Raw genomic sequence first — 25,375 nt, 5'->3', positions numbered from 1 at the left:
GTTATTTCTTGTAGGCACTGGTCACAAACATATCCTTGTCTACATGAAGGTGATCCTCTTTACTTCTCTCTTTCACAAGCTTCCTCTCTCCTGCTCCCACCGACTTTGCTCTGCTTTCTTAATTAAATTATGAAAATATTTTGGCTGCAAGAATAACCAGCATTCTCATATGTGATTAATCCTACATTATATTTGAGTAATTATTTGTATCAATTTATGTCTTTTATTTGGTATAAAGATTTATATAAAAATGTCAAATAAATAAACGGAATCATTAAGGTTATTACAATCAAATAATCATATAAACTAGAAGAAAATGTCAAATATGTTAAATTTGCAATTTAACTTTCGTAGATTTTTTTTTATTCAATGATAGAAGAAGGATATTTTTGGAAGAAATTTTTTTTAAGGGCATTTTAGTCCAAAACGTCTGGAATGTAACAATACCTAAGGGAAGGGAGAATCACATTCCCGGTAATAAGCCCCCAAAATACCACTGTTGGGAATAAAAGATTACCAGGGGTTGGGAATAAAGGATTACCAGGGGTTGGGAATGTTGCAATCCAAACGAGGGAATGACATTCCATTCCACCCGATAATCCAAGATTACCTGAACCAAACGCCCCCTTAAGGGTTTAAAATGATTAGATAAAGAATTAACGTTTCTGAATATGTCCAGATAATAGTTTAACCTTTCAAAATGGTCGATTTAAAGTCTAATGTTTCAAATATGCTCAAATAATCACTCGAGTAAATCTACTAATGTGATCTTAATATGCTTTTAGTGAAATATGGCACGACATTAAAATTAATTAATTAAAATGTATATTAAAAAATGAAAATGTTGTTGCTAAGAACGTTACATCATTTTTTGAACAAATTTGATCATATTGTGTTATTTTTTTTTTCATTTTCAATGTTAACTCTTATTTGAATATATATATAAAAATTACACGTAATTATCAAAATACATACATAAACTAATTATTAGAAAATCATACGAGAGAATAAAGTCTAATAAAAAACTCGAAAAAAAATAATTTTAGCTACTAAATTACCTAAACTTATTCAAACAATTAGCAAGCGAAAATAAAAATAAAAGAACAATAGAGAGATCAAAAGCTAACCTTCAAAGCTTATTCTGGAAAGATGAGACAATTTTAGTTTGATGGCCGAGAAGTATATTTGACGGTATATGTGTATTTACTGTATTTATTTTATACTTTACATCGTATCCGTATTTAAACACGTAATGTATTATATTACTTAATATTTTAATTACTTTTATATCCTATATATCTTAAAAAATCATATAATTCATATACGGACTAAAATAAAACTAAGATTCACTTTCAGTAGGATTATAGAAAAGTATAATTAATTCTATCAAAATAAACGTATAAATTTATGTTAGGATTGAAACTTAAAAAAAGTGTATTAAATATTTAAAGAATACGATATTATAATTTTTTAAATGATATAAAATTAGATAATAAATAGAAAATACAAAAGATATTTTGAAATTTCCCATCCCTCTCAATATCTAATATAAGGAGAGAAACAAAGCAAAAGAAAAGGGAAATGCTGATATATTTTTTTCAGTTCCTTAACTTTCTGGCGTTGTGTCGGTTAAAAAATTGAAGCAAGACGGTGGTGTTGCATTTGGGACACTTGGGATCCACTTCCGATACCATAACATACATGAGGCAGCGAGGACATCCCATTACCATCATCGACTTTCCTTCAGGAGTATTTGGGTTTCGCATGGTCGAATCGGAGAGCGATTCTGACGTCACGCACGAGCTTCCCGGCGACATTTCCGATGTGTCAGGCGACACGATAACTTGCGGCCCTGGATTTGGAGGTGATAACTTGAGCTTCAGTTCCACCTTTGGACTTGGACTCATATGTATTTAACACCTGCTTTGATGAAATGATAATATACAAAAACAGAGTATCAATTGGAGAATTAATGGACGAAACAGTCGGCTATAAAACAAGAAATAAATACAAATTCCACATACAACAAATTGGAAAAGAAGAAGTTTCTAAGACTAAGGAACAAAGGTTTATTCCATTATATACGCAATGATTATCGGGGGGGAAAGTATGATGAATACCACTCACAAATATTAATTAATACATAATGAAAACAACATTAATATTTTCAAAATCTATGTAATAATCTATTTCTAAAATAAATAAAAAAGTATTATTATTAAAATTCAATTTCTGACTTAAAATCTATGTAATATACATATATATTTGATTTTTTTCACTAGGTAAAATTAAATTGTTCCGTGAAACATCAAAAATATTGATTTTATTCATAAAAATGCTCCATAAATGTGTAAATCCACTAAATAATATATATATATATATATTTGAAAATTTTAAAATATTATTCATAATATTTAAAAAAAATAAAAAATAAAGTTTATTTATTCGATAACAATTTAATGTGATGAAACTAATTGAACTCAAAGCTTTTGACCGCTTGATCCTCAATATATATCACGTACCACTGTAAAAGAACCCTGCTATTACCCTAAGAAACGTGCTTACCATTTATTCTTTGAAGGTTTTCTCTCTCTTTATTCTTTTAATCTTCAAATGTCTGCCACAGCTTCATATTTTCATGTTAATTATATTTATTTTCTTTAATTTCTGTTTATTTTCAAATTATACACCCTTTCCGATAATTTTTGTTCCATACTAGTCAAACACATAATTTTAGGAGATAAATTTGATCGTATGTTATATTATATAAAATGAGAGAAATACTAAAATTATCTCTAAAAAATAATTAATAGATTTGATAGATTTATTTTAAAATGTATAAAAAAATATAATAAATAAGAATAAAAAATAAATATAAATCTTATATATTTTTAATTTTTCTTAACAAAATAATTTTACAAATTAAAATGGACAAATTTAGTGGCACTAAGTATATGTATATTATTTGTGGGCCTGTGGCAAGTCTTTCTCCCAATCCGAACGTCGAAAAATCAACGTGCTTTTAATTCGTTCTTCCCTAGGGGAGAATATGCACCTATAAAATTTGACCAGCTTCAAACATTCAAGTATTTCAATTAATTATAATTAATATAGATGGGTTATTAATTCTCAATTTATTTAAATAACCCAAAACATTAAATGTTCTATAATTTATTTTTCGTGTGCTTTGACTGCACATTTTCTTAGAAAATAATTAATAGACATGTAAAAGATGATTTGTTTGAGATAAGTTGCTATCTTCATGATACATAGCTATCCATCCACGGGCTATCCAGTCTAACAATGTCTCTGTGTTTCAAAGTCTCCCCATTTGAATAAGAAGCAATATTAAACCCACCAAAAAAGCTTATATATATATATTAAAATTCCATGTGAATGTATTAAATTTTAGCCAACAAAGTCACAACCATTACCATCATGCATCAAGACAAATGAAGCCCTTTCTAAGTTTATCATCAAAAATTTTGACACCGATATCAATCCGGTCATCGTACTTGTTTTTATCAACTTCATTGCCTACAAATCATTAAAATGATAAGTTTATCATTATCTAGTTAAAACAAACAAACTCGACTCGCATGTTCGACTTCAAGAAAAACGATAATCACCGCATAAATGCACAGATAGCCAAGTTTGGTACACTAAGAGAGAAGTGTTCTTGCCTTCATCACTTTCAGCCTAGAAAGAACCTAGAGTAGTAACTTGTTTTACTAGACCTAATTAAATAACCGTAAAATCATATTTCTCTTCCGATTCGTACTCCAGTGAAGAGCCAACAGAGAATTGAGAGAGTAATAAGTTCAGTACTAGACTGTTATATTAAACACATCACATGCATGAATTCAAAATTTCGGCTTAAAGCCCTAAACAGAAGCAACTAAATCATGGCAGGGGTGCAACTCAGATACATGGAGTTTGTGTTCATACCCTGATGCATACAGGACCATAAGACCACACAATAGACAGAAGAGAACTCAAAATTCATTAAACATTGATGGTATATACAACACAAAGATTAGTTAGTGTCACGCCAGCTGAATCAAAGTGCAGCCACGTTGCAATCACAATGGATTTTATGATGGACAATCCATCTTGTGCAAAGCTTAACTACTTCCTTTTGAAAGAGGTGGATACGTAAAGAAGGGTTTTAAAAAAAAGCCATATAACTTATGATGAATAGATATTCAACTTGCAATTACATGGTAAACAAGCATTTACCAACTTCAACATACTCATATGTTATGAGACACCACAGCCTAGTCCTCTAAGATTTGCTGCCTTTCGAGCTCAAAAACATGTTCAGTTAAACGGTTTATAGTGTCATTTGTCTTGTTATTTCCCTTGCATTGCGATAGTTGCTGCTGAAGATTCCGCACAAGTTCCTTAAGTCTCTGAATGTTTATCTCTTGTGATAAGATAATCTGCAATTAGTGAAAGTTCTCAATTAGAAGTTACTCAAAGTTAAATAGCTGGCAGAAGATGTGTCATACCAAAAACACACAACTTCATTATGATTTGCTTCTTTCCCTGTGGCATATCAAAAATGAAATAGCAGTGCACCTTGTAGGATAATGTGAAGATGTGGGACTACAACACCATAATTAGTTTCCAAATGAAATTAAGACTATCCAACAAGAAGCAATAACTTTGTCGTAAACAGAAACGGAATAAGCTCAATAGGCATAATTTTCTCTGAAACGCAAAAGCTCTTTATGAGAACTGTTTGGAGTTTTGAAGATAGGACAAGAGTACACTACCATTAGGTTAATCGCTAATGATAAAAGGTTATCTCGAGGGAAAGATGCAAATATCACTATATCAGCAGGAAATCAAGAACTATCAGCAAAATTTCCAATAACCTATTTATTGTAATAGCTGCAAAAGACCCTTAACATGGAATGAGAGTTATCATTAAGGATATAATAGAACAAATGATCTAGAACATAAACAAAAACAAGTTTTTCAGAGATGAATCAACATCGTGTATACTGATAACCACACCATGTTTTAAACAAAATAAATATTGAATATAAAGATTAAACTCAAACAAAACACAATCGGATATGTTATAGAAAAGCAATTGCTAAATAAGGTTGTAAAAACTTCTAATTTTGCGTGAACTAACTTCCTAGACTAGAATAAACCAACAACAGCAAGCAGATAAGAAAACAAATAAAGAAATAAATGATAGTACTATACTTATAATATACCAACAAAAAGAGGAGTGCGTTCGGATGCAACTTCATTATTCAATTGTTTTATATGAACAACAGATCAAGTTCAAAATTTCACTAACAAATCGGAAAAAATGAAAGAACTTGTTACCTTTTCTTTCACAGCTTCTTCCCTCCTCGAAATTTGTTGCTGCTTTGGAATAACGCTAGAGGGCATGTCAAGATCGGCAAATTGTTGTCTCCACTCAAACTGGGAGGTCATTATGAGTATAAGCAATAGGAAAACAAGTAACATGGGTCTTGAAATCGCCATGTAACTCTCTTATAAAACCTGTAATTTTTTTCAAATATCACATTAGGAATTCATTAAAATCGTATCATAAACATTCCCATTAATATGTCAAACAATCTTACATCTCGGTAATCTTATTCCATGATCTTAAATTCGGTGATGTATGCATGTGATATGCAATTAATTAAGTTCATTAAAGTACAAATAAAAAGAACCGAAATTGAGATGAATATTCATATAGAAAACGCAGTAATTTCATATAAACTAAACCCTAACACCCAAATATACCTCAAAAGTAACTCTTAACGGTCAATTTCAGCTCAAAAACCTTAACTTTCTGCTTGGGTGCCGAGAAATTTAAGGAAAAATGAAGAAAAAGAAGAAATCCCGCTTCTAATTTTTCCATCATCCATATCACCTAAGGGGAGTGAAATTATCATTTATAAGAAGCCTAAATTAGCGCTAAAAAACCTTCTCAGTAAAAGACAATTCGTTTTTCCTGAATTTCCCTAACAACGGGAAGAGAAACCTAATTCTACTATCGACAACGAAAATAGGCGATGAATTGATAAAAAAAAGTCAGAAAAGAACTTACAAATTAAAGTTGATAAGAAACCCCAAAATCCATGGTGGATGGATGAAAACGTACTCGATTTCTGCCGTGGGAGTTTAAAGTGCCTTGTGAAGAAGAGATTCTTTAGTTTGGATTCTTTTTTAGTTTGATTTTCCTTTTCCCTGACAGAATAATAAAAAATCTCTGTTGATGGCACAAAATTAAAGTTTCATTAAGAAAGTTTCCCCTTTTTTTCCGTGTTACACACTATAACATTCTTAAATATTTAAATATAATCAAATATATTTAACATTGGAAAAACATTATTTTTTAACATTTCATAATTGTATTTAAATATAATTAAATTCATAGTTCTTAAATATTATGATATTAATGATGTCGATTGAATTAATGATCAATCAGTCTAAGAAACAAACTATTAAACCAGTTTAAAAATTAGACTGGGATCATATTTTTAAATAATATTACATAAATCATTATAATTTGGTTCGAATCATTTTATTTATTTTAGTACTTTAAAATATGATTTATTTTAAATATATAAAATGCTTTGTGCTGGGTACATAACCAGATTTCTATGGACCCATCATTACATAATTTTATTAACTAATAGTAACATACAATCAGATAAAAAAAATTAGTTGACACTTATTCTTATATGTAATGGAATAAGAAGATGTAAGGTTAAGAACTTTGTATTCTACCAACTGAACTGTACGATCATTTCTAATATACAATCAGATGATCATCAGTATTTCGTTACTTCAATGTACAATTGCACATTAGTATACCGGTCTATGTATAGACGTAACTGTCTGCTGTTTATGGATCTGACTTGACCCGACAAAGTCAATTTGATTTTACTTATTTCAAGAAAAAAAATTACTCCTATCTATTTAGAAAGCTGTTCCTCTGTACTCTAAAAATATGTGCCAAATATAAATATTTTTAAAAAAATAAAATTTCATATAACATAGATTATATAAATGTGTCAAAGTAGCATGCATCTGGAGTTTTTCACAGGCTTGGAGCCACCCAAAAATGTAAGAACTAAAGCTAGCAAAGTGAGGAAAACAAAAGTTGCATAAAAAAGCCGGAGATTGGCGGTCGACCGCGAAAACAAAGATAGCAGCCATTTCGGTGAGTCCCCGGACTTCGGAGAACTTAGTTTCTCGATTGAGATCTCTCCAACATCACGTTCCGACTCCGTTGATGCCTTGGCAACCAGAAACTCATCTGCTTTAGGCCTCCTCAATTTGATTCTCCGGTTTGCTGTGCCCTGGAAATGAGGTTCACGGGGTTCATCCTCTTGCTTCTGCTGCTGACTTCTCCTGTGATAGGCATTGGAAGTGCTCGCAATCGTAGGCAAGACATCCGGTCTAGCTGACAATGGTGTTTCATCAAGCTTGATTATGTCATCTTTCAGTATATCAGCAAAGCAATCTTCTTCGGCGTCGGAATCCTGGAATTTTAAGCAAGAATGCCGGGTTTTTCAGCAAGCAAAAGTATAGATTCAGTTCAATTACACGAATAATATGTGATACCGGGATAGGTTCTCATGTACAAACCTTCTGAGGTGTGGAAGATTCTGTCGGTCCAACCTCGTTGGAATGTTTTTGCTCGGATTCAGATGCAGAATCGAATTGCTCAATAGAATGAGAATCAAAACTACCAGCGCCTTTCTTCAAATAGGCTTTGTCCAGTTCGGAAGTGCCAGTCTGATCAGTAGCACAGTTGCTGTCATGCATAATCGGTGGAGTCCGAGGAGCTCGGTTTGATGTGTTATTCAGACGAAACTCGCTATTCTTCCTAAGGCGGCAAACAACTAGTGAATCCTACAAATTCAGAAAGCAAATGGCACATGAATAATTCCAGTCAAAATATCCTCCCATAAAAAACAGCAGAATAGCAATCGAAATAACCCCAGAGGCCGGAACTAACCGGACGAATAAGCCTACAACTATCCATCAGAAAAAATCAGCAGGAAAACATTTCGGAATCATTTAGACAAATCTTGAGCTCAAATCAGTGAACAACATCTACTGATACGGCTCGACTACAAACGTGAACCTGCAATATATCTCCCCAATACGAGCCAGGGAAACCATAGTCTTCGGATTAATTACCTTTTCTTGTTAGTCGATTACCCAACTAGTCCACTTGCACATAGTTTCCACTTTGAGAAACAACTAGAAAATTTCTCTATATTCTATAGTACTCGTATTCAAATCCCGACACGTTTACACAGGTACAATCTTTTGAATATATGCTACTTTGTAGTCAGATTTTGATATAAATCACCTGGGACATTCCGTCCATGCAGTATTCGTGCATGATCCATTCCGTTCTTTCCCCTTTAGGTGCACGACCGATGTGGAACACTAGAGTCCTCTTTGTACCGATCAAATTAGAACCTGACTTGACATTACGCTCTTTCCCTGTGGCTTTCCAGTAACCCTGTTCAGTTGCACGTCTACTTTGTGAACCATTTGGGTACTTTTTCCCACGAGCGCAGAAGAAGAACCACTCGGTATCCGACTTTATGACAGATTTTTCTGGGAAATCAGTGACAATAACCATAGAAAGAAAACATTTGTGAATCAATAATAGAAGTCTACCGGAACGTAAACAACGATCAGCGGCATCGAAAGGACAATCCAGATGCTAATAGCGAAATTACACAAGACAATTGAATTGTGGATGTTAGCATCTTAGAAATCCAAATAAGTAATCCAATGAAGACATTTTACCTAAGATCAAGTAATCCAGGCAAAAAGTAGAATAGATCCTACACTTAACAGCTGCTAGGCTTCTTTGCAATTAACATACCTCTACTTCCACTTGCAAATTAAGGTTCCATTCTTCCTGCTACATCAATTTTATTTGCAATTAACATCCCCATCATTATCAACATACAAACTCCACCCCATTTTAATAACAAAACAATTGAAAGAGACAAAGAACAGCACATATAGAGAGAGTTAAAGGTTGGAAAGTAAAGAAGAAGCAAACCTGGTAAGTCCCAAGGCTCATATCTACAAATTTCAACATCGGGAATGACCTCTACACATTTCTCAAACCCTTCAAGCTTCTTTTTCAAGTAATAAGAAATCAATTCAACATCAGTTGGGGAAAATCTAAACCCAGGAAACATGGAAGAAGCTTCTATAGACATCTGGGTTTCTCTTGAAACTCCTTCACCTGCCATCACCACCCCAAGTTCTCCTTATTTCCCTTTGTTTTTCTTGTTTTGTTGTTATGTTAAAGACATTAATAAAGTCGTCTTCTTTTTTCTAAGGCTAGAAAGTCCTGTTCAGTACAGTAGGATCCTTTTTGGTTTTGGGGTTTCCTTTTTGCTCTTGGTTAACTTTCGGTTCAGGGGAAATGAAAGGTAAGTTATGCTTTGCCTTTGGGGTTTAGGGTTTAATGAGATGTCTGACTGTATCAATAACTTGGGGGTGAAGTGATTGACAGTTGGTACGGACCGCGGTCATCACATGGCGTCCCACGTGGTTTTTGAATTTCTCTCTATGCATTCATGCAACATAATTTTTATTTTGTATAATTAATTTTATGTAATTTATTTATATGTCAATTTAAATTAAATATTATAAAATTTCGTTATAAAAAGAATCTAATTTGAATTAAACATAAGATAGAAATAGTTGTAAATAAACTAAAAAATATTTTACTCACGTAATAAAATTGTATAAATAATGTTATGTTGAGAACTTAATACTAGCAAATAAAGCACTTTATTGGGCCCAATTAGTTATCAGATTAGGCAACCGAAGAAAGGATCCAGTGTTGTACTTGTTGGACGTAGATTCTTTTTACTATTTGCCCTGTCACACAAACCTTAACAATTAAGTAGTAACTTTATTTATTTCTTATTAATGTAAATTGATTATAAATTAGCATCTATTTTAAAGATCTTTAAACTATTTGACAATAAACGTTTAAATATCTATATAGACGTTGTGCATGAACTCATCTCCTCTAAATATAACAATTATCCCTTAACATCGAGATCGCTTGATTCATGCGTAATAATTTTAGTTAAACGAATTGAGTTATAATCATTTATATTATTTTTTATAAAAATATCATTTAAATATTAGCTCACACAAATATAAACATTTTTTTCGAATTTTATTGATATCTTTTATATTTTTTAAAAGTTTTTCTTTTAAAAAATATTATTTTAAAAATCGTAAAAAATATTAAATTCATGTTTTGGATAAAGTTCATAAATCAAGAAATCAATCTTTTTTTATAACGTATCACGTTGTCGATGCAATAGGAGTTTAAGCTCAAGCGATAGTTTTATGATAGATTCATAATATAAACAATTAAAACATACTTTTTTAAAGTTGAGTAATCAAAATAAAAATAAAAAATAAAATAGATAAATAATATAACTTATCTAAAATCATAATTTGATAATAAAAAATTAAAGATATTCAGATTTTAAATTTAAAATTATTAAAAAAAATTCTTAAGATAGCATTAATCGATTAAAATTAGAAATTGAATTACTTCACAAATTGTGTGCTAGATTATAAACGCAATTCAACGGGTATAAACTCACATGGATGATGCTGAATTACTACGTATTTATATGTAACGCCAAGTAACATGTTGGAAATAATACGACAACATTCTTTCAATTCCCTTTTTAAAAGATTTGTTGGAGTTTTATATAGTGGTTGCTCTTAATCCTGTCTCAGACATCAATTTATTTTTATCTAAATAGATCCACGTAAAGTCTTAATCCAAAACTTTCAGTAAGATTGTTTTAGAAAGGTTCTGAGAAAACGGCAATTGGTGCGAGAGTAAACTAGAACAATATCTGCAAGCAGAAATCCGAGGGCGCCTTGGTCTGAAAAATTTAAAAGAGTGGAACTGAGCATGTATGATCAAACTCATAAAGAATATCCTTACAAATGAGGGGTCTTTATGGGTAGCATGGGTAAATACTTATGTTCTAAAGGGCAAGGACTTTTGGCAAATGGAAGCAGGTTCAACAATGAGCTGGGGCATCAACAAATTACTTAAGTTACGAACTGAAGCCCATCCAATCCTTCAAAATGGAACACCATCGATAAGGTTAATTTGTTAAGAGATTCGAACGAAGGGGGATAAAGTTCCTTGGCAATCTCTAATTTGGTTCCCACAGAACATTCCTAAGCACAATATGATAGCTTGGAAGGCAATGATCGATAGGTTGCCTACTCGAGATCGCCTTCAACGCATAGGCATTGTTTCTAATGGAAGATGCATTTTCTGTAATGAGACTTTGGAAACCCGAAACCACCTGTTCTTCGACTGCAAGACTGCCTCTCATTTACGAGAGCAGATTTTTCACCTTAATGGAATTCACAAGACTATCTTATCTTGGGAGAATATGATTACTTGGGTAAGCAAAACTTGGAAAGGTAAATCACTACTAGTCACTATTCTCAAACTTGCTTGGAACGCCACCATCTACGTTTTGTGGGAGGAACGCAATCGAAGAATCTTCAAAGGATGCTCTCAAAGCATGGAAGAAATACTTAGCACCATCAAAGATCTTGTACGTATTAAACTTAGGGGTAAAAATATTAATAGGCTTGATGATGTAAACTCCAATCTTTGTATTGCATGGGGTATTGACTAAATACCGATCGTTCATTTTGTTTTAGCCTGTATTTTCTTTCTGTTTCCTGAGATCGGTGATTTTTTGTAGCAAACATTGCTCTTGGATAATAAAAATTATACTTATCCAAAAAAAAAGATTGTCCGTAAAATGTTATCCAAAGCATTAAAAAAAAACTGGGCGGCAAAGTGTGAGACATTTTCGCAACTCTGGGCGCTTTTCTCCTCCTATCTTTCGCAATTTGTTTGGTTTTGGAAACAGTCATTGGTGAACCAGTGGTGGTGAAATTCAGCACTCGGGATTGCTAAAGAAGGTGACTTTGTTGAAGCATCAATCCATGCATGTAGTAACGGGTTTGGTCGAGCTTGCTTTTGTTGGCACCAAAATCGCACGCTTGAATCTGTATTTTTGGATCAAAGATATCATGAAGACGATGAACAACCTCGTTTTCTAATCTCAATGACCTATTTAGAAATATCTTTTGAGGATGTATAAACGTAGGTTGATAACATAAAATTTTTGAACGGGATGAACACAAATAAAATTTCAGGATGAAAATCACGAATAAAATATAATTTTTTTAATATTAAGATGAACAAATGTCTACCTAAGTATATGTGAATCCCCCACCGCCTAATTTTGCATGCCCTTTTTACCTTTGCCCTCCCAGCCTACCTCTCCCTCCCCATTTTGTTGTGGTCGCCGTGACATTGTAAGTTCATACGTAAAATTATATTTGTCTGACAAGAATTTCGCTTCAAAGTCCGAAACTTGATGACCCAATGCCCAACTCTTAGAAGTATTTACAAGCAAAATATACTAGGAATAGCGGTAAAGGATGTCTTGGTAATTAATTCATAATGAGTACTATATATGGATAAAAAATTAGTATATATTTACCCATATATTAAATAAAATAATTGATAATTTCTCATCATTGTTAATTTTAATACATTATATAGATGTATAATTTTACTCTATCTTCAAAAGAATATCTGTAAGACGCTTTTTAATATACATTTTTAAAATTGCTTAAGTAAAATTAACTTATTGAACCAACGTGCTCATCTTAATGGGACGACGAATATGAAAAAATCACATAGAAAATGAAATTAAATTGTGCTCTAATCTTTTAATACAATGGAGGATGCAAGTAAAACAAAATTCAACCATAAAAATAGGTTGAAAAGAGACTAATAAGTCGAGATTACCCGTTGAGATAATATTTTACATAACAAAGAGAGGGAAATAAAAACAGAAAATATAATTTAAAAAGAAATTACAATGAAGGACTAGAATTTAAAGTAATCCTCCGTCCTTCCTTTGAACCCATTTTGTCCAAAAGTAAGAGTGATGAACAATCCCAAGTGCCATAATACCAACCACAAACTGCTCATTTTATCCAAAAAAAAATAACAAACAAAATTCAATAAGTTTGAAAATTCATATATTTGATAAATTAACAATGAATATAATATAAATTTATTCATGTATTTATTTGTATTAAAAAATCGCATTGTTTACCAAAACTGAGAAGTAAGAGCAGGAGGTGTGGGGAAGTGAGCGAGCTCAGTTCCAATGCTTTCAAAGAAAAGGCCAGTCAAGCTCTTCCCATCGATTGCCGGTATGCTCGACGGAGCTGGCCACCCGATCAGCCCAAATCCTATTACGTTCAAGTCCCTACGTAGCCAGTCTCTCTCAAAGCTTCCCACAAATTAACACATATATTAATCACACTGTTCACCACTAATATATTTAATACAAACTTAACTTACCAAGTAAACTTGCCCCCTGAAGCACCGGCTAGCCTCAAAGGGTTCCTAGCAGTCACCCCGGATTTCAAAAACCCTAATTTTATACATCCACCAAATGACTATTTACTCTAAAAATTCCTAATTCTATAACAAAATATAGTATTATTTAGCAAGTGGAAAAACATTGTGCGTTTTATTCCCCAAGGGATAGTGGGTACGTACGTACCTGAAGAGAGGGGAGTTCACTTTGGTGGGGATGACAGCGAGGTGGCGGTGCCGCCGAAGCTGACGACGGTTGATGGGCTTGCAAATGTGGCTGCCATTTTTGGTGTATAGTTGATGGCCGGTGACAGATTTGGCAGCTAAGCTTGTGTGCTTGAAATGAGAGGCGCAGATTTTTTTTTATTTATGGAATACCCAAAATTGCGTCGATGAGTTCTTGCTCAATAGTTTGTGACACGTGGAAATTCCGTGAATAAATTGGACCTTACCTTTGCTTTGTTGGCTGACAGTGCTACCAATAAAAGGAGAAATTATTATATAAATTATTTCATCATATCATATGTGGTTTTAATTAATAAAATTCATCCATTTGAAAATAACTATTAATTATTGTGTAAAATAATGTTGAAGATTCACTTTGATAGAAAAAAAAAAATTCATTGATTGCGATCTTGTATGATATTGTAAGTCGAATCCATCCAACAAGTTTTTTAGTAAATGGATTCCGCTACGATATTTCTCTCATTTTCCCTTTTTGCGAATTAGTGTATTTATTAGATTTGAAAATTTTAGTCAGGCTTTTGTCATATATGCTATAAAATTAAAACTATAATTATTTGAATTCAGTCGCTAAATCATTTTTTTTTATAAAATCTAATGAATTTAAATTTCAAATATATATATATCTGGCATAAAAACAACTTCAAATAATTTATATCAACAAATAACTGTATAAATATTTTATAAAATATTTTTTGACAGAAGAGATCTACCTTTATTAGCATAAACCAAGTGAAATGTATATACTTTCATAAGTTTTTTATTAATATTTTAATAATCAAACTATTAAACTTATTAATATAATTACATTTATTTTTTATGTAAAATTTTTAATCATTTTGATATTTATATTATTCGATACATTGACATGTGTAATTTTATCTATCATCGAGTCAAATTATAATATACTATTAAAAATATATATAAATATTAGTTTTAACATTTTATGAAAATAAATCAATATCTAATTTACTATTGCTGTATATATTATTAATTCGTTAAATATTAATTTATATATATTATTTAGTTTCTTTTAATATTTATTTAAACATCACCATGTGGTTAATTACAAGGACTAGATAATAGTATTTATTATCCAAGTGGCAAATTATGGCCTCACCATTTTAAGTAGAGTTAATTGTATTATTCATTCTCAAATTATGCCCTCACCAGCTACGAGAAAAATTTTGCTAAAATCAGCCCAATAAGTAGGGGATCCGCGCGTGACATATATGTTTGGTATTTGATATATCATATTTATGTCAGATTTAGATATATTCAATATATTTTGAAGGTTATATTTTGATACTTTTGTGTGTGCGTGTGTGTGTTGAGTAAATATTTAAGGTGTACTTTTTTTTAACTATATATGTGTTTAAATTCTAATCAACAAACACTGATGGAGTCTAGGTTGGTTGGCGGGATTGAACAAGTTTAAGCATTCAATATACTCCTATTTGTGGCTGGAGAGTGGTTTGGTTATTAGCTCCATTATACTTTGATTTGTTACTTGCAATTTAGCTGTAGGTAAGAAAGTCTCCATCTCTCTGTCACACTTTTATCAGCCATTGTGATCCCCAGCTATCGAGCAATTTTGAAGTTTCCTTCCTTCGACGAGACATTGGAATCCCTGCGACCATAAGCAATTAATATGAGAAGCAACCCATGATGGGTACATTCCCACCCGCCCAACACCTATGATGGGTAAAATTTTTCAAATTTACACCCGCCCACGTGGGTACATTCCCAAATCCATCCCCCATCCACCACCCAATTAGAGATGTACCCGCCTGACAACAACCTTAAGTTATACTTAAGCAGCAAACATAAAACAAACACGTCCATTAAGAAACATAATAAAATAAACCAAGGATTATCTGAGTTAAGTGTTGACATAGATCTTAAAGTACATAAAATATCATAAGAAAAGGCATAATTAAAGTCTAGAAACATAAATGACAAACACATAATATATTTTTTCTTTGGCATACATAAATGACAAACCCTAAAATTATACCTAAATTCATAATGATCCAAAATTTAATGGGTATTTAGTGGGCGGGTGGATGTGGGGCAGGCGGATGCGGGGCGGGTAAGGTCTCAAACCCATCACCCGCCCACTACCCGCGACGGGTACCACTTTCTAAATCCACACTCGCCCACTACCCACTAAAATTATATCTATCCCCACTCCAATTGGAACGGGTATGGTGCAGAATCCACGAAATTGTATCCGTTTGTCATCTCTAGTGATTAAGCAGTAAAGTTGATGATCTAGAGATGGTATTGGATTGAGATTAGGATGGTATATGGATTCAAGTTAAGGTTTACATATAAGTAGCTTTTGTAGTATTTAAAAATTACGTGAATTTTTTATTTGAATTATAGATTAAATGATTTTTTTAATATATATATATATATATAATTAAACAAGTCACTGAAATTACTTTAAATGCTGAAAATTTTCCTTCATAATTTATAGATAAGAGTTCATTTAATATTTGATTTTTCAAATAAGAGTTCTCTTGATCGTGATTTTTATATGATGACTCATTTGATTCATGATTTTTAAAGTGGTTTATTAATTCAGATTGACTCCATCATGTTTCAATTAAAATGATCTATTATATAAAAAAAATTTAAAATTATTTTTAAAAAAATTAGTATATTATTTAAAATTTAATTTTTATTAATTCTTATATCTAGTAAATAATACTACTTAATTCACATTTTAAAAATAATGATACAATAATTTAAAAAAATAAAATAAAATTTCATACACAACTATGAATTCGAATAATTTAAAAAGTTCAAATATATAGGTATCAAAATCAAATATATAAAAATAAAAAAAATTCGGATAACATAGGAAGCTTAGCCTTTACATTTTTTCTAAAAAAGTTCAAAATGGGATGCCCAAAAAATGCTTAAGAAACAGTGAAAAGCCATGAATATATAGTATGCTAGTATTAAACAAGAAACAACTCTTAAACACACATAATACATTACAGCAAAGAACTATATAAACATACTACTAATTAGTCTTTATCCCAAGCACTTAACGTTATTAATCACTCTATTATACAAAGAGTAACCTCCAAGAACCCACCAACATCAAGGGATACCGATGATGGGGAAGAAAGGAACATAATAGCTCGATGGAGCAAGTCCCCACTCCGGCGGTAGTGGCAGATCAATGGTCTTCGACGAACCGAGTCCACATGATTTAGCATCAACGGTAGCCAAAGAGCAGGAAGTTGAGAAAGCAAGTGGAGTGGAAGTGGTGTAAGAGTTCACGCGATGGCTCACCTTCTTCGCAACCTTCGACACCAGATTCTTGTTCTTACCGTACAGCCGGTTCGGTCCACCGATGATCTTGGCGAGGCAGTCGACAGATGGTGGTGGATTGCTCTCTGAGATGTCTAATGGAAGCTCCACTCTGAAAGCACCGTTTTCTTCGGCGGTTGCGGTGGCTAGTTTCTTCACTTTATCACACTTCACTGCAACTTTGATGCCTGCAATTTTTTTTTTAAATATATATTATACATGAATTAATTTAAGCATATATGTTAAAACACAGGGTAAACTACCCATTTATTACTTAGTTTCTGTTTTGGTCATCCAAACATTATTTTTTTAAATCATATTTAACGTTTGTTTTAGTACTATTTTGGTCTATTGATGTGATATTTTTTTAAATTTTGTAATACTTACATGGCATTAACTTATGGTGACACATAAGTATCATCATTGATTTTTTAACAGGAGTGACCAAAACAAAAGCAAAACATGCCATTACGTATGATTTTAAAAAGAAAAATAATAATTATATGATCAAAACAGAAACTAAGTAATAGATAAGTGACCAAAAAAGCAGTTTACTCAACAAAAATTAGAGGGACATAACCTGAGAAGTCATAATAATGTTTGCAGTCGAGGCAAGAGATTTTGGAATCGAGAACATGGGAAGATGAGAGTTGAAGCCTAGCAAGAGCCCATACGCAGACGAGTGCTGCAGTGATTACTACACGAAGTTCCATCAAGAAAGGGAACCAAGTTTGAGGATGAAGAAGAATGATGGAAGAAAGTAGTATAATTTGGTGCCTATAAATGCAAAGGGTTAGGGATCAGCCGAGACCATATTTAATGTAGGAAGAGTGGGTTGTTGGTGTTAATTTACTGCAGTAACGAACCAACACGAGAACCTCCTTATCTTCTTTTCTTTGGGTTACACCATGCTATCTTGTATTTATTTATTTATTTTAAATAAAATTATGTTTTCGTTAAATAAAAATACAAGTTACAATAAATATGATATAATCTCAGTATAGAAATTCAAATGGCATGAAATAAAATAAAATCAAAATCTTTCCTTAAATACATATTTCATCTTCTATAAAAAAACTTAACAATTATTAATAATCTTCACATCTCCATTTAGCCTAGACACAATATTCGAATAGTTCTAAATGTATCTCCATTTTTAAGATGTAATATTATTTTTATGTTTTAAACATATAATGAAACTAAAAACTCCAATTAAAAGATAAAATTTAATTATTAAAATGGGGATGTTAAAATTAACATTAATTGGCATTTTTAGCGATAATGATATGTGTTCAAACACATAACTTTTTTGAAAATAGATATGATTCTGAAACTAAAAATTACTAACCTTTACATGGAAGAAACTTAAGGTGCATTTGGTTCACGGAATGTAAGATTATCAGTGGGAATAAAAGATTATCAGGGAATAGGATTATTGAGAATGTTGTATTTTGTGTTTGGTTGGTTTAGCAGGAATGTAAGATTACCGTGTTCGGTTAAAATAATAAAATATTATTGGAATAAAATTTATATAATTTTTTTACAAAATTGAAAATATAAAAAGGTTTAATGAAAGAGTAAACTTTTATTTTAACCACTTAACTTCATATAAAATTTTAATTATATATATAGTTTTTTTTAAATCTAAAATAATTTAAGAATAAATTTGTAATTTAACATTCATAGAATTTTTATTATTCAATGACAGAATAATGATATTTTTGAAAAAATATATATAAAGGTATTTTAGTCCATAAAGCCGATAATCCAACAATACTTAAGGAAAGAGAGATAATGACATTCTCGGTAATATACTCTAAAAAATCCACTATTGATAATATAAGATTACCGAAAATAACATTCCCGACCAACCAAACGGAGAATGTAAATTTTATTCCAATGAAAATCTCATATTCCCCCAATCATACACACCGGTAATAGGAGAACCCTTTGTGACAAGGTAAAGGTTAGAGTAAATATTGTAGGGTAGGTGTCCCAGAGGTCGATGAAACTCCCTGATTCCAATAAATACTATTTATTTGGATTACAGTTTCTCTTTGTTGAACTGCTGGATTCTGTTGGACCCATTACCCCTTCTCTGTAATTTGCCGCTTCTTTGGTTTTGAAGCGCTAAATAGGGTAAGTTACAACATTAGTCATTAATATATTGTCTCTTTCCTAATTTACTCATTAAACTATTTTTATTGACAAAAGTATCACTAACGTTATTTTTTCCTATTTTAATCATCCAACCATTAAAATAAATAACGATGACATTGATATGATATATTTTTTAAAATTTTCACGTTTCTCTTCCCCTCTTGCATAGAGTTCTAACGCCCAACTATTGAGCTAGGCTAGAAATTTGTTATATTTTTTTTATCAAAATTTATATTTAAGTCAAAATATTATTTATTTAACAAATTAAATATAATTAATGCCATGTTCAATTCTTCTCCCCAACACTCAAACAACGTGAATTTTCTTTGATTTTATTTTTTAATAAGATGTTGTCATATGTCACCAACGTATTAATCAAATAAAATCAAAAAATATTTTAGGCGGTGTCATGTGCCACCATCATTTTAGTCAAATAAAAATACTAAAAGAATAACACATGGGTTGCTGATGAAGAGAGAGAAAATGACACAATTGTTTTTTTTTTAAATTCATAGCAACATTTCCATTAGTTTTTTTTCACGGACAACGATTAAAATAGAATAAAATATAATGTTAATAACGTTTCCATCAAAAAAAATTTGGTGACTTAATAGAAAAGAGATAATAAATTAGTGAGTAATGATGTAATTTACCCTTAAAATATTGGTATATGTTAATATTTTCAATTACCCTATAATTTTAGTTTAGATTAATTCTGGCATACGCATCATTATTTATTCCCCTTAAAGTGTACTTGTATGAAACTTTCAAGTTCTAACTACCAAGTACTGGAGTATTTCAATTTTAGTATTGGTTGAAATTACTGCCAATAAAGCACCATGCAGTTTTCTCAGTAAACCTTATTTCCCATATCTTAATAATAATAAAAAAGTTGACGGGTTTTTAATAATAAAATAATACGTATAATAATAATTTTTTTAAAATTACTATATAATATATAAATTATAATATATAACTTTAACGAAATGCCCAGAAAGTAAAATGGTTGCTGAAGATGAAACGGGACGTTGGGCCAAACATGCACTTGCGAGTGTGGATGAGGATAAACAAGAAGAATATGTGTGTGGCCACTAACTTTTTTGTAAAGGGAAAAACGATGGTTTCTGCTGGAAACAAGTGGCTGATTTATGGAACTTATAAATTTGCAAAGCTACCCTATTCTTTCATTTGCTACAGTTGGAAACCGGCTTCAACATGAGATTCCCACCAACCGTCTTCTTATTCCCGCTCTCCCTTCATCTTCTTCCTCTAAATCCCATGGTTGTAGCAGGTACTGGTTTTTTTAGTTTTCTCATATATGGTTTTTCCTGTTGCTGAATGTTTCACAGGCAAGGCTGCTGTTCTTAGTTACAGGCTTATTAATTTCACCACGGCTTCATTTTTTTTTCTGTAGATCTCAATCACGAAAAACTAAATGATAAAGCAGCCATGGAGGCAAACTCATTCTCAATCTCAATTGAGTCAGGAGGTAAGCACGAGATTCAAGTTGTAAAAAAGCGCGGTGGTGGCGCAGCTGCTGGCGCCCGCGGTGGAGGAGTAGGGGACGCAGCTTCCGGTACCGCCAACGGAGGAGGTGATGGTGGTGGGGATAATGGCAGTGGATCAGGAGGACAGATTCCGGTTTATACAGCCGGTGCCATGAACAATAACCGTGTCCTCCGTCGCAATGGGTCTAACAGTGGCACCCTTAAATGGGTATCAAATTGCGGTCCGAAAATGTGATAGCGATCGGAATATTACGATAGTGCTGCTGTCTGAAACCGATTTTTATGATTTTTACGGTGGGTCACAAATTTACATTAATCTCAAAATTTTACACCCATAATTTAACGGTAAACAATTGATTGCACCGATAACGAAACACAACAACTATTATTCCAACTGTGATTTTAATTTCCAACTGTAACTTTTTTTTATTTCAAAAAAATAAAAGGTCGGAAGAGGACAAGGGAAGTTGAGAGTGAAAACATAATTTTTTTGTTACAGACAATGAAATCAAGGGGAGAAAGAGAAGGGGATGTTTTATTTTTTAAATAATTTTTAAAATATAATTTTAAATAATATATTAATTTCATATCTCTCCCACTTTTAAAATTTAGAAATTAATTTTTAGTTTAAAATGTAAACTTTAATTTTTATTTAATTTAGTCTTAATTTCAGTAATCTAAATTTCAGTAATTTAAATTTTATATTTTATTTTAATTATATTTAATTTAATCATTTTAAAGTAAGTTGTGCGATATTTTAAAAAATTAAGACCATGATACTCATAATGACCGTAATAAATTTGTTATATATGTAACCGTGATAAACGTTACATGATAAAAAAATGACCGCGAATGTTATTTAAAATTCTGTCCTTAACCGTGTTGGCTCAAGTTGCTTGGCTTTAATATTCTTTACTTCTATTCCTCTGTTCATTGTATAAAAATTCGATGATTGCTTGTCTCTGGTATAATATTAAAATTTATTCTTAATATTTTTTGAATGAATGAATTAATATTTATAGTTAATCTCACATATTTATATTTGTTTTTCTAAAACAATATCAACCGCATCAATATCTTTTTACTTAATGAATTATTTAATAAGATAAAGATATATGTTATTATTTTATTAATATAAAATAAAAATATATATGAAAAAATATTTAAATTAGAGATTTCTAAAATAAAATAATTTTTGTTAAATAAGAAAAAAAGATAATATAATCCAATTTAAAACATATTTTGAATCCATGACCTTCATAATTAAAGATAATATTGTTTTCTTTTTGAAATTTTAAATTCAAACAGTTATATCTATCAGATATACATATGATCATTAATTAAAATAATTATAAACAAATATTATTTTATATATTATAAACTATTTAAAAAAATTCATACGAAATAGTAAAAAAGAAAAAAAACCAAATGCTACACAAATCTTGGAATCTTAAAAGCATAGATTAGTGTGGAACTCTCCACAGAATCAAAATTCAAAATCCGTTTGCTCCAATCAAACGGGCCGAAAGCTTCCTTCCGTATGAACCAATCTAAAACGTGGCCCATTTCCTACAAACCCTATGCCTATACAATAACACTCAACCAGCAGGCAGCAACCACGTCTTTCCATTCTCCACAACAATTTCTTTACTCTTTTACTCTGTAACTGCTTCAGCTGCTCGGTAAGAAATTTCTCGACGCATTTTTCATTTCTAGCTGATCCCATTCAATTTATGGGAATTTGCTTTCGATCCAAAGTTATTTGCACATGTTTTCCATTTAATCTCACAAGTTGTTTAACACTTGGTTTTGTTAGTCTTTATTGGTCTACTTTAGGATTCGGTGAAATGAATGGGAAACTGGAGATGAGATATGAAATGGAAAATATATTTCGTTTTTTTTGTTATCATTTTGTGTTTTAGTTTAAGACTGTTGTAGATGATGCATTTTTTGGTTTTTTAGGACATTTTTGACTTTGAACCCTATATGGTTTATCACTTAGGTGCTTTAAGCCCAAGGGTTTTCTTTGTTTTAGAAAATGATATTGACGCTTTCAATTACATAATGCTAATACTTAATACCCTCATTTGAAGCTGGAGAGCTGATGTTGATACTAGATACCATAGTTTGATGCTGGTGTAATTTTCATGTTTTTAGAATTGGGGTTACGTTGTTTTCCTTTGATTATTTCCATCTTTGCTTTTGAGAGAAATTGACCATGTTTGATTGTGGTAACATGTGATTGTTGGTTCTATATGTTGGGTTACCTGATTGATTGTTTCTTGTATGCTGGTTGTAGGTATTATAGTCAACTACACTTAGTATGGCAATGGCAACCAGAATGACCTTTAGATCTATATCTCGTAGGTTCTCGAGTGGGTCTGGGAAGATACTCAGCGAGGAGGAAAAAGCTGCAGAAAATGTTTACATCAAAGTATGCATCCTTTTCAAGTTGTTTTCGTCGATTATCATTTGCATGTTATTTTGGTGGTGTGAGCGTAAGGTTCAGATGTGTTAACATTCTGATTGTCATTTCTGTTTAAAGGTTAAACTAACTTTGTTTCCTGCATATTTGTTTTTCTGCTTAAAGTTTCTAGCATTTTGTTCACTTGGGATTATCAATAAGTTAGTATTTCCCATAATCCTTCTCTAGGAAAAGGGTATACTGTAAAGATCGGTGGGGTGACTGATAGAAACTGGGTCATACATTTTTGTCCGAGCAGTGACAAGGAATATCTAAGGATTTTGACAGTCACTGACACCCTAATATTTTGCCGTATGACTTTTTACATTATTTTTATATGTTGTGACTTGTTAGTGGACTAACAAAAAGATGCATTATTGCAGAAAATTGAGCAAGAGAAATTGGAGAAACTTGCACGCAAGGTATGCTATCATTGATATGTTATATATATCCTGACCTAAATTCATTGCTGTGGATTAGATGCTTAGGAGGGTTCTTACTGTTTTTTTCCTTTTATCTTTCGATGCTTATTCGATAAACTTTTTAAGCCTACAAAATATTTTACAACAACTGATATACATGTACAAACACTTACCACCATGCATTGCTCACGAATTGCATTGTGCATCATTTTATTCCCATGGCGAACTCTGTTTAAAGTAAAATGCTGGTGGCATTTCCTCTTATGTCAAAAAAGTATATTAGTTGCCATTGTGCTAAAGATTGGAGTTCTTTGGTTTTGCTATTTTTGTGCTAGGTTATAATGAGTAATAAGGTCATGTAATAGTTTAAAGCTTGAAGTGTTTATTAGTTGTCATTTTCCTTTTTCAATCGTGATAACATGTCATGTGCAAAAATCAAAATTCAAGTTATTTTTTGTAACAAATAAGTGACCAAGTATTCAACTAATTGTTGAAATATTCAGGGACCCAAACCAGAGGAGAAGCCAGATGCAGGTTCAGGGGGTAGCGTGACTGAAGCTAAGCCTATTAGCTCTACCTCAACAACAGGGGCATCTACCGAGAAAGTATCAACTGATAAGTATCGAAACTATGGGGTTCTCGCAGGTGTTGTGACCTTTGCTGGTGGTCTGGGATGGTATCTCATGTCTAAGGAAAAGAAGCAAGAAGTCCATGACTGAGGTTGAATGCATCAGATTTTGAAAGTGGAACATGCCGTGAACACTTTACCCCATGCGCTGTCATGCGGAGTAGTTGATAAATAAACCAAACTTTTATAAGCATCTTATGTTGTTTTATTAACTACTTACATACTACAGTTCCAGGCTGTGGGTTTTCTAAATGGATTTTTAATGAATTTGAGGAATTAATTGCTCTTTCTGCATCCATTTTCACACTTAGCTTGTTGCCATCTTTGTTGTGATACAATGATCGAAACATTCTTAGGAGCTAGAAAATGATGTTAAGCTAAGATAAAATGATTAGACTGTTCATGGTCAATACTTTCGATAAATTACATGATAAACTAGTTTCTCTATGGAATGGGTTGTTCATGGACCATGGTTCTGTTTTTTTATTTATAGCATAATGTCAACTGGTATTTTGAATTTATGTTCGGAAAACAGTTTCTTAGAAGGTACCAGTGGAGGTGACAAAATGAGTAGGAATCCGAAAAGGATTATCTTGGAGCTGCTCAGTTGCTATCTCTTAATACCTAGTGCCCTTTTTACTTAAATCTTCTGCAGGGAAGGGAAAACAAGTGAAGGCACCATATCATTGTTCAACGTGAAGAGAAAGTTTTCAGATGGATCACCCCACATTCCTGAGGTGCAGTTACCGTCTACTGATGGCATCTAAATTCAACCTGATTTTATTGTATGAATACATAAATTTACACCAAGTTTTAAATCAAAACAATTATGATCCCAGGACTTAAAATTTTTTTTATCATCACAATCAAAGCCTCTTTAAATTTCGGTTCAATGGTATATGAGATTTTCAAATTTTTTAAAAAAAATTAATATGATTTTAAATTTTTTTTACACTTAACATGACTCTTAGACTGAAAAAAATAATTTAATTTTTTAACAAACATAATCAAATATTGACCGTTATAATATTGACGTGACGATTTACGATACTGATATGATAGTATACGACGATATTTAAATTATAAATTATAAAAAAAAATAGTTAGAACAAACCACTATCGCCCATCTAT

The 25,375-nt window shown here is 31.7% G+C and overlaps 5 protein-coding genes, 1 long non-coding RNA gene and 1 pseudogene across 7 annotated transcripts; 3 read left to right on the top strand and 4 right to left on the bottom strand.

Moving 5' to 3' along the window:
• Positions 1-4,040: 4,040 nt before the first annotated feature.
• LOC120156970 lies at positions 4,041-6,233 on the bottom strand. 2 transcript variants are annotated; one of them, XM_039168233.1, is made up of 4 exons: positions 6,083-6,219; positions 5,776-5,905; positions 5,347-5,526; positions 4,041-4,442 (listed from the first exon to the last, which is right to left on the bottom strand). In XM_039168233.1, exons 3-4 carry the CDS (start codon positions 5,506-5,508, stop codon positions 4,278-4,280), a joined length of 327 nt encoding a protein of 108 aa, XP_039024164.1. In that variant the 5' UTR covers positions 5,509-5,526; positions 5,776-5,905; positions 6,083-6,219; the 3' UTR covers positions 4,041-4,277. The 2 variants fall into 2 exon arrangements, with proteins under 2 accessions (XP_039024164.1, XP_039024165.1); XM_039168234.1 differs by lacking the exon at positions 5,776-5,905 and having other exon boundaries at positions 6,083-6,233.
• Positions 6,234-7,052: 819 nt separating this feature from the next.
• On the bottom strand, positions 7,053-9,306 carry LOC120156969 (NAC domain-containing protein 89-like). Its single transcript, XM_039168232.1, has 4 exons — positions 9,074-9,306; positions 8,363-8,616; positions 7,630-7,896; positions 7,053-7,523 (listed from the first exon to the last, which is right to left on the bottom strand). Exons 1-4 carry the CDS (start codon positions 9,267-9,269, stop codon positions 7,053-7,055), a joined length of 1,188 nt encoding a protein of 395 aa, XP_039024163.1. The 5' UTR covers positions 9,270-9,306.
• Positions 9,307-12,936: 3,630 nt separating this feature from the next.
• LOC120156989 lies at positions 12,937-13,851 on the bottom strand (annotated as a pseudogene).
• Positions 13,852-16,720: 2,869 nt separating this feature from the next.
• On the bottom strand, positions 16,721-17,793 carry LOC120156861. Its single transcript, XM_039168129.1, has 2 exons — positions 17,643-17,793; positions 16,721-17,250 (listed from the first exon to the last, which is right to left on the bottom strand). Exons 1-2 carry the CDS (start codon positions 17,773-17,775, stop codon positions 16,850-16,852), a joined length of 534 nt encoding a protein of 177 aa, XP_039024060.1. The 5' UTR covers positions 17,776-17,793; the 3' UTR covers positions 16,721-16,849.
• LOC120156864 lies at positions 17,341-24,538 on the top strand. The gene is made up of 3 exons (XR_005519094.1): positions 17,341-17,351; positions 17,593-17,596; positions 24,436-24,538. It is a non-coding gene; the product is annotated as an uncharacterized LOC120156864 (long non-coding RNA).
• Positions 20,661-21,691, top strand: LOC120156863 (OTU domain-containing protein 5-A-like). The gene is made up of 3 exons (XM_039168132.1): positions 20,661-20,779; positions 20,822-20,929; positions 21,595-21,691. Exons 1-3 carry the CDS (start codon positions 20,672-20,674, stop codon positions 21,634-21,636), a joined length of 258 nt encoding a protein of 85 aa, XP_039024063.1. The 5' UTR covers positions 20,661-20,671; the 3' UTR covers positions 21,637-21,691.
• LOC120156862 (uncharacterized protein At2g27730, mitochondrial-like) lies at positions 22,284-24,409 on the top strand. The gene is made up of 4 exons (XM_039168131.1): positions 22,284-22,412; positions 23,030-23,164; positions 23,578-23,616; positions 24,120-24,409. The coding sequence occupies exons 2-4, from the start codon at positions 23,054-23,056 to the stop codon at positions 24,333-24,335; spliced, it is 366 nt and encodes a 121-aa protein (XP_039024062.1). The 5' UTR covers positions 22,284-22,412; positions 23,030-23,053; the 3' UTR covers positions 24,336-24,409.
• Positions 24,539-25,375: the final 837 nt, after the last annotated feature.

Source organism: Hibiscus syriacus, unplaced genomic scaffold, assembly GCF_006381635.1.
Source record: "Hibiscus syriacus cultivar Baekdansim isolate YM2019G1 unplaced genomic scaffold, ASM638163v2 tig00111238_pilon, whole genome shotgun sequence".
NCBI lineage: Eukaryota > Viridiplantae > Streptophyta > Magnoliopsida > Malvales > Malvaceae > Hibiscus > Hibiscus syriacus.
The sequence above is the reverse complement of the archived record's forward strand: the minus strand, read 5'-3'. Positions and strand labels throughout refer to the sequence as shown.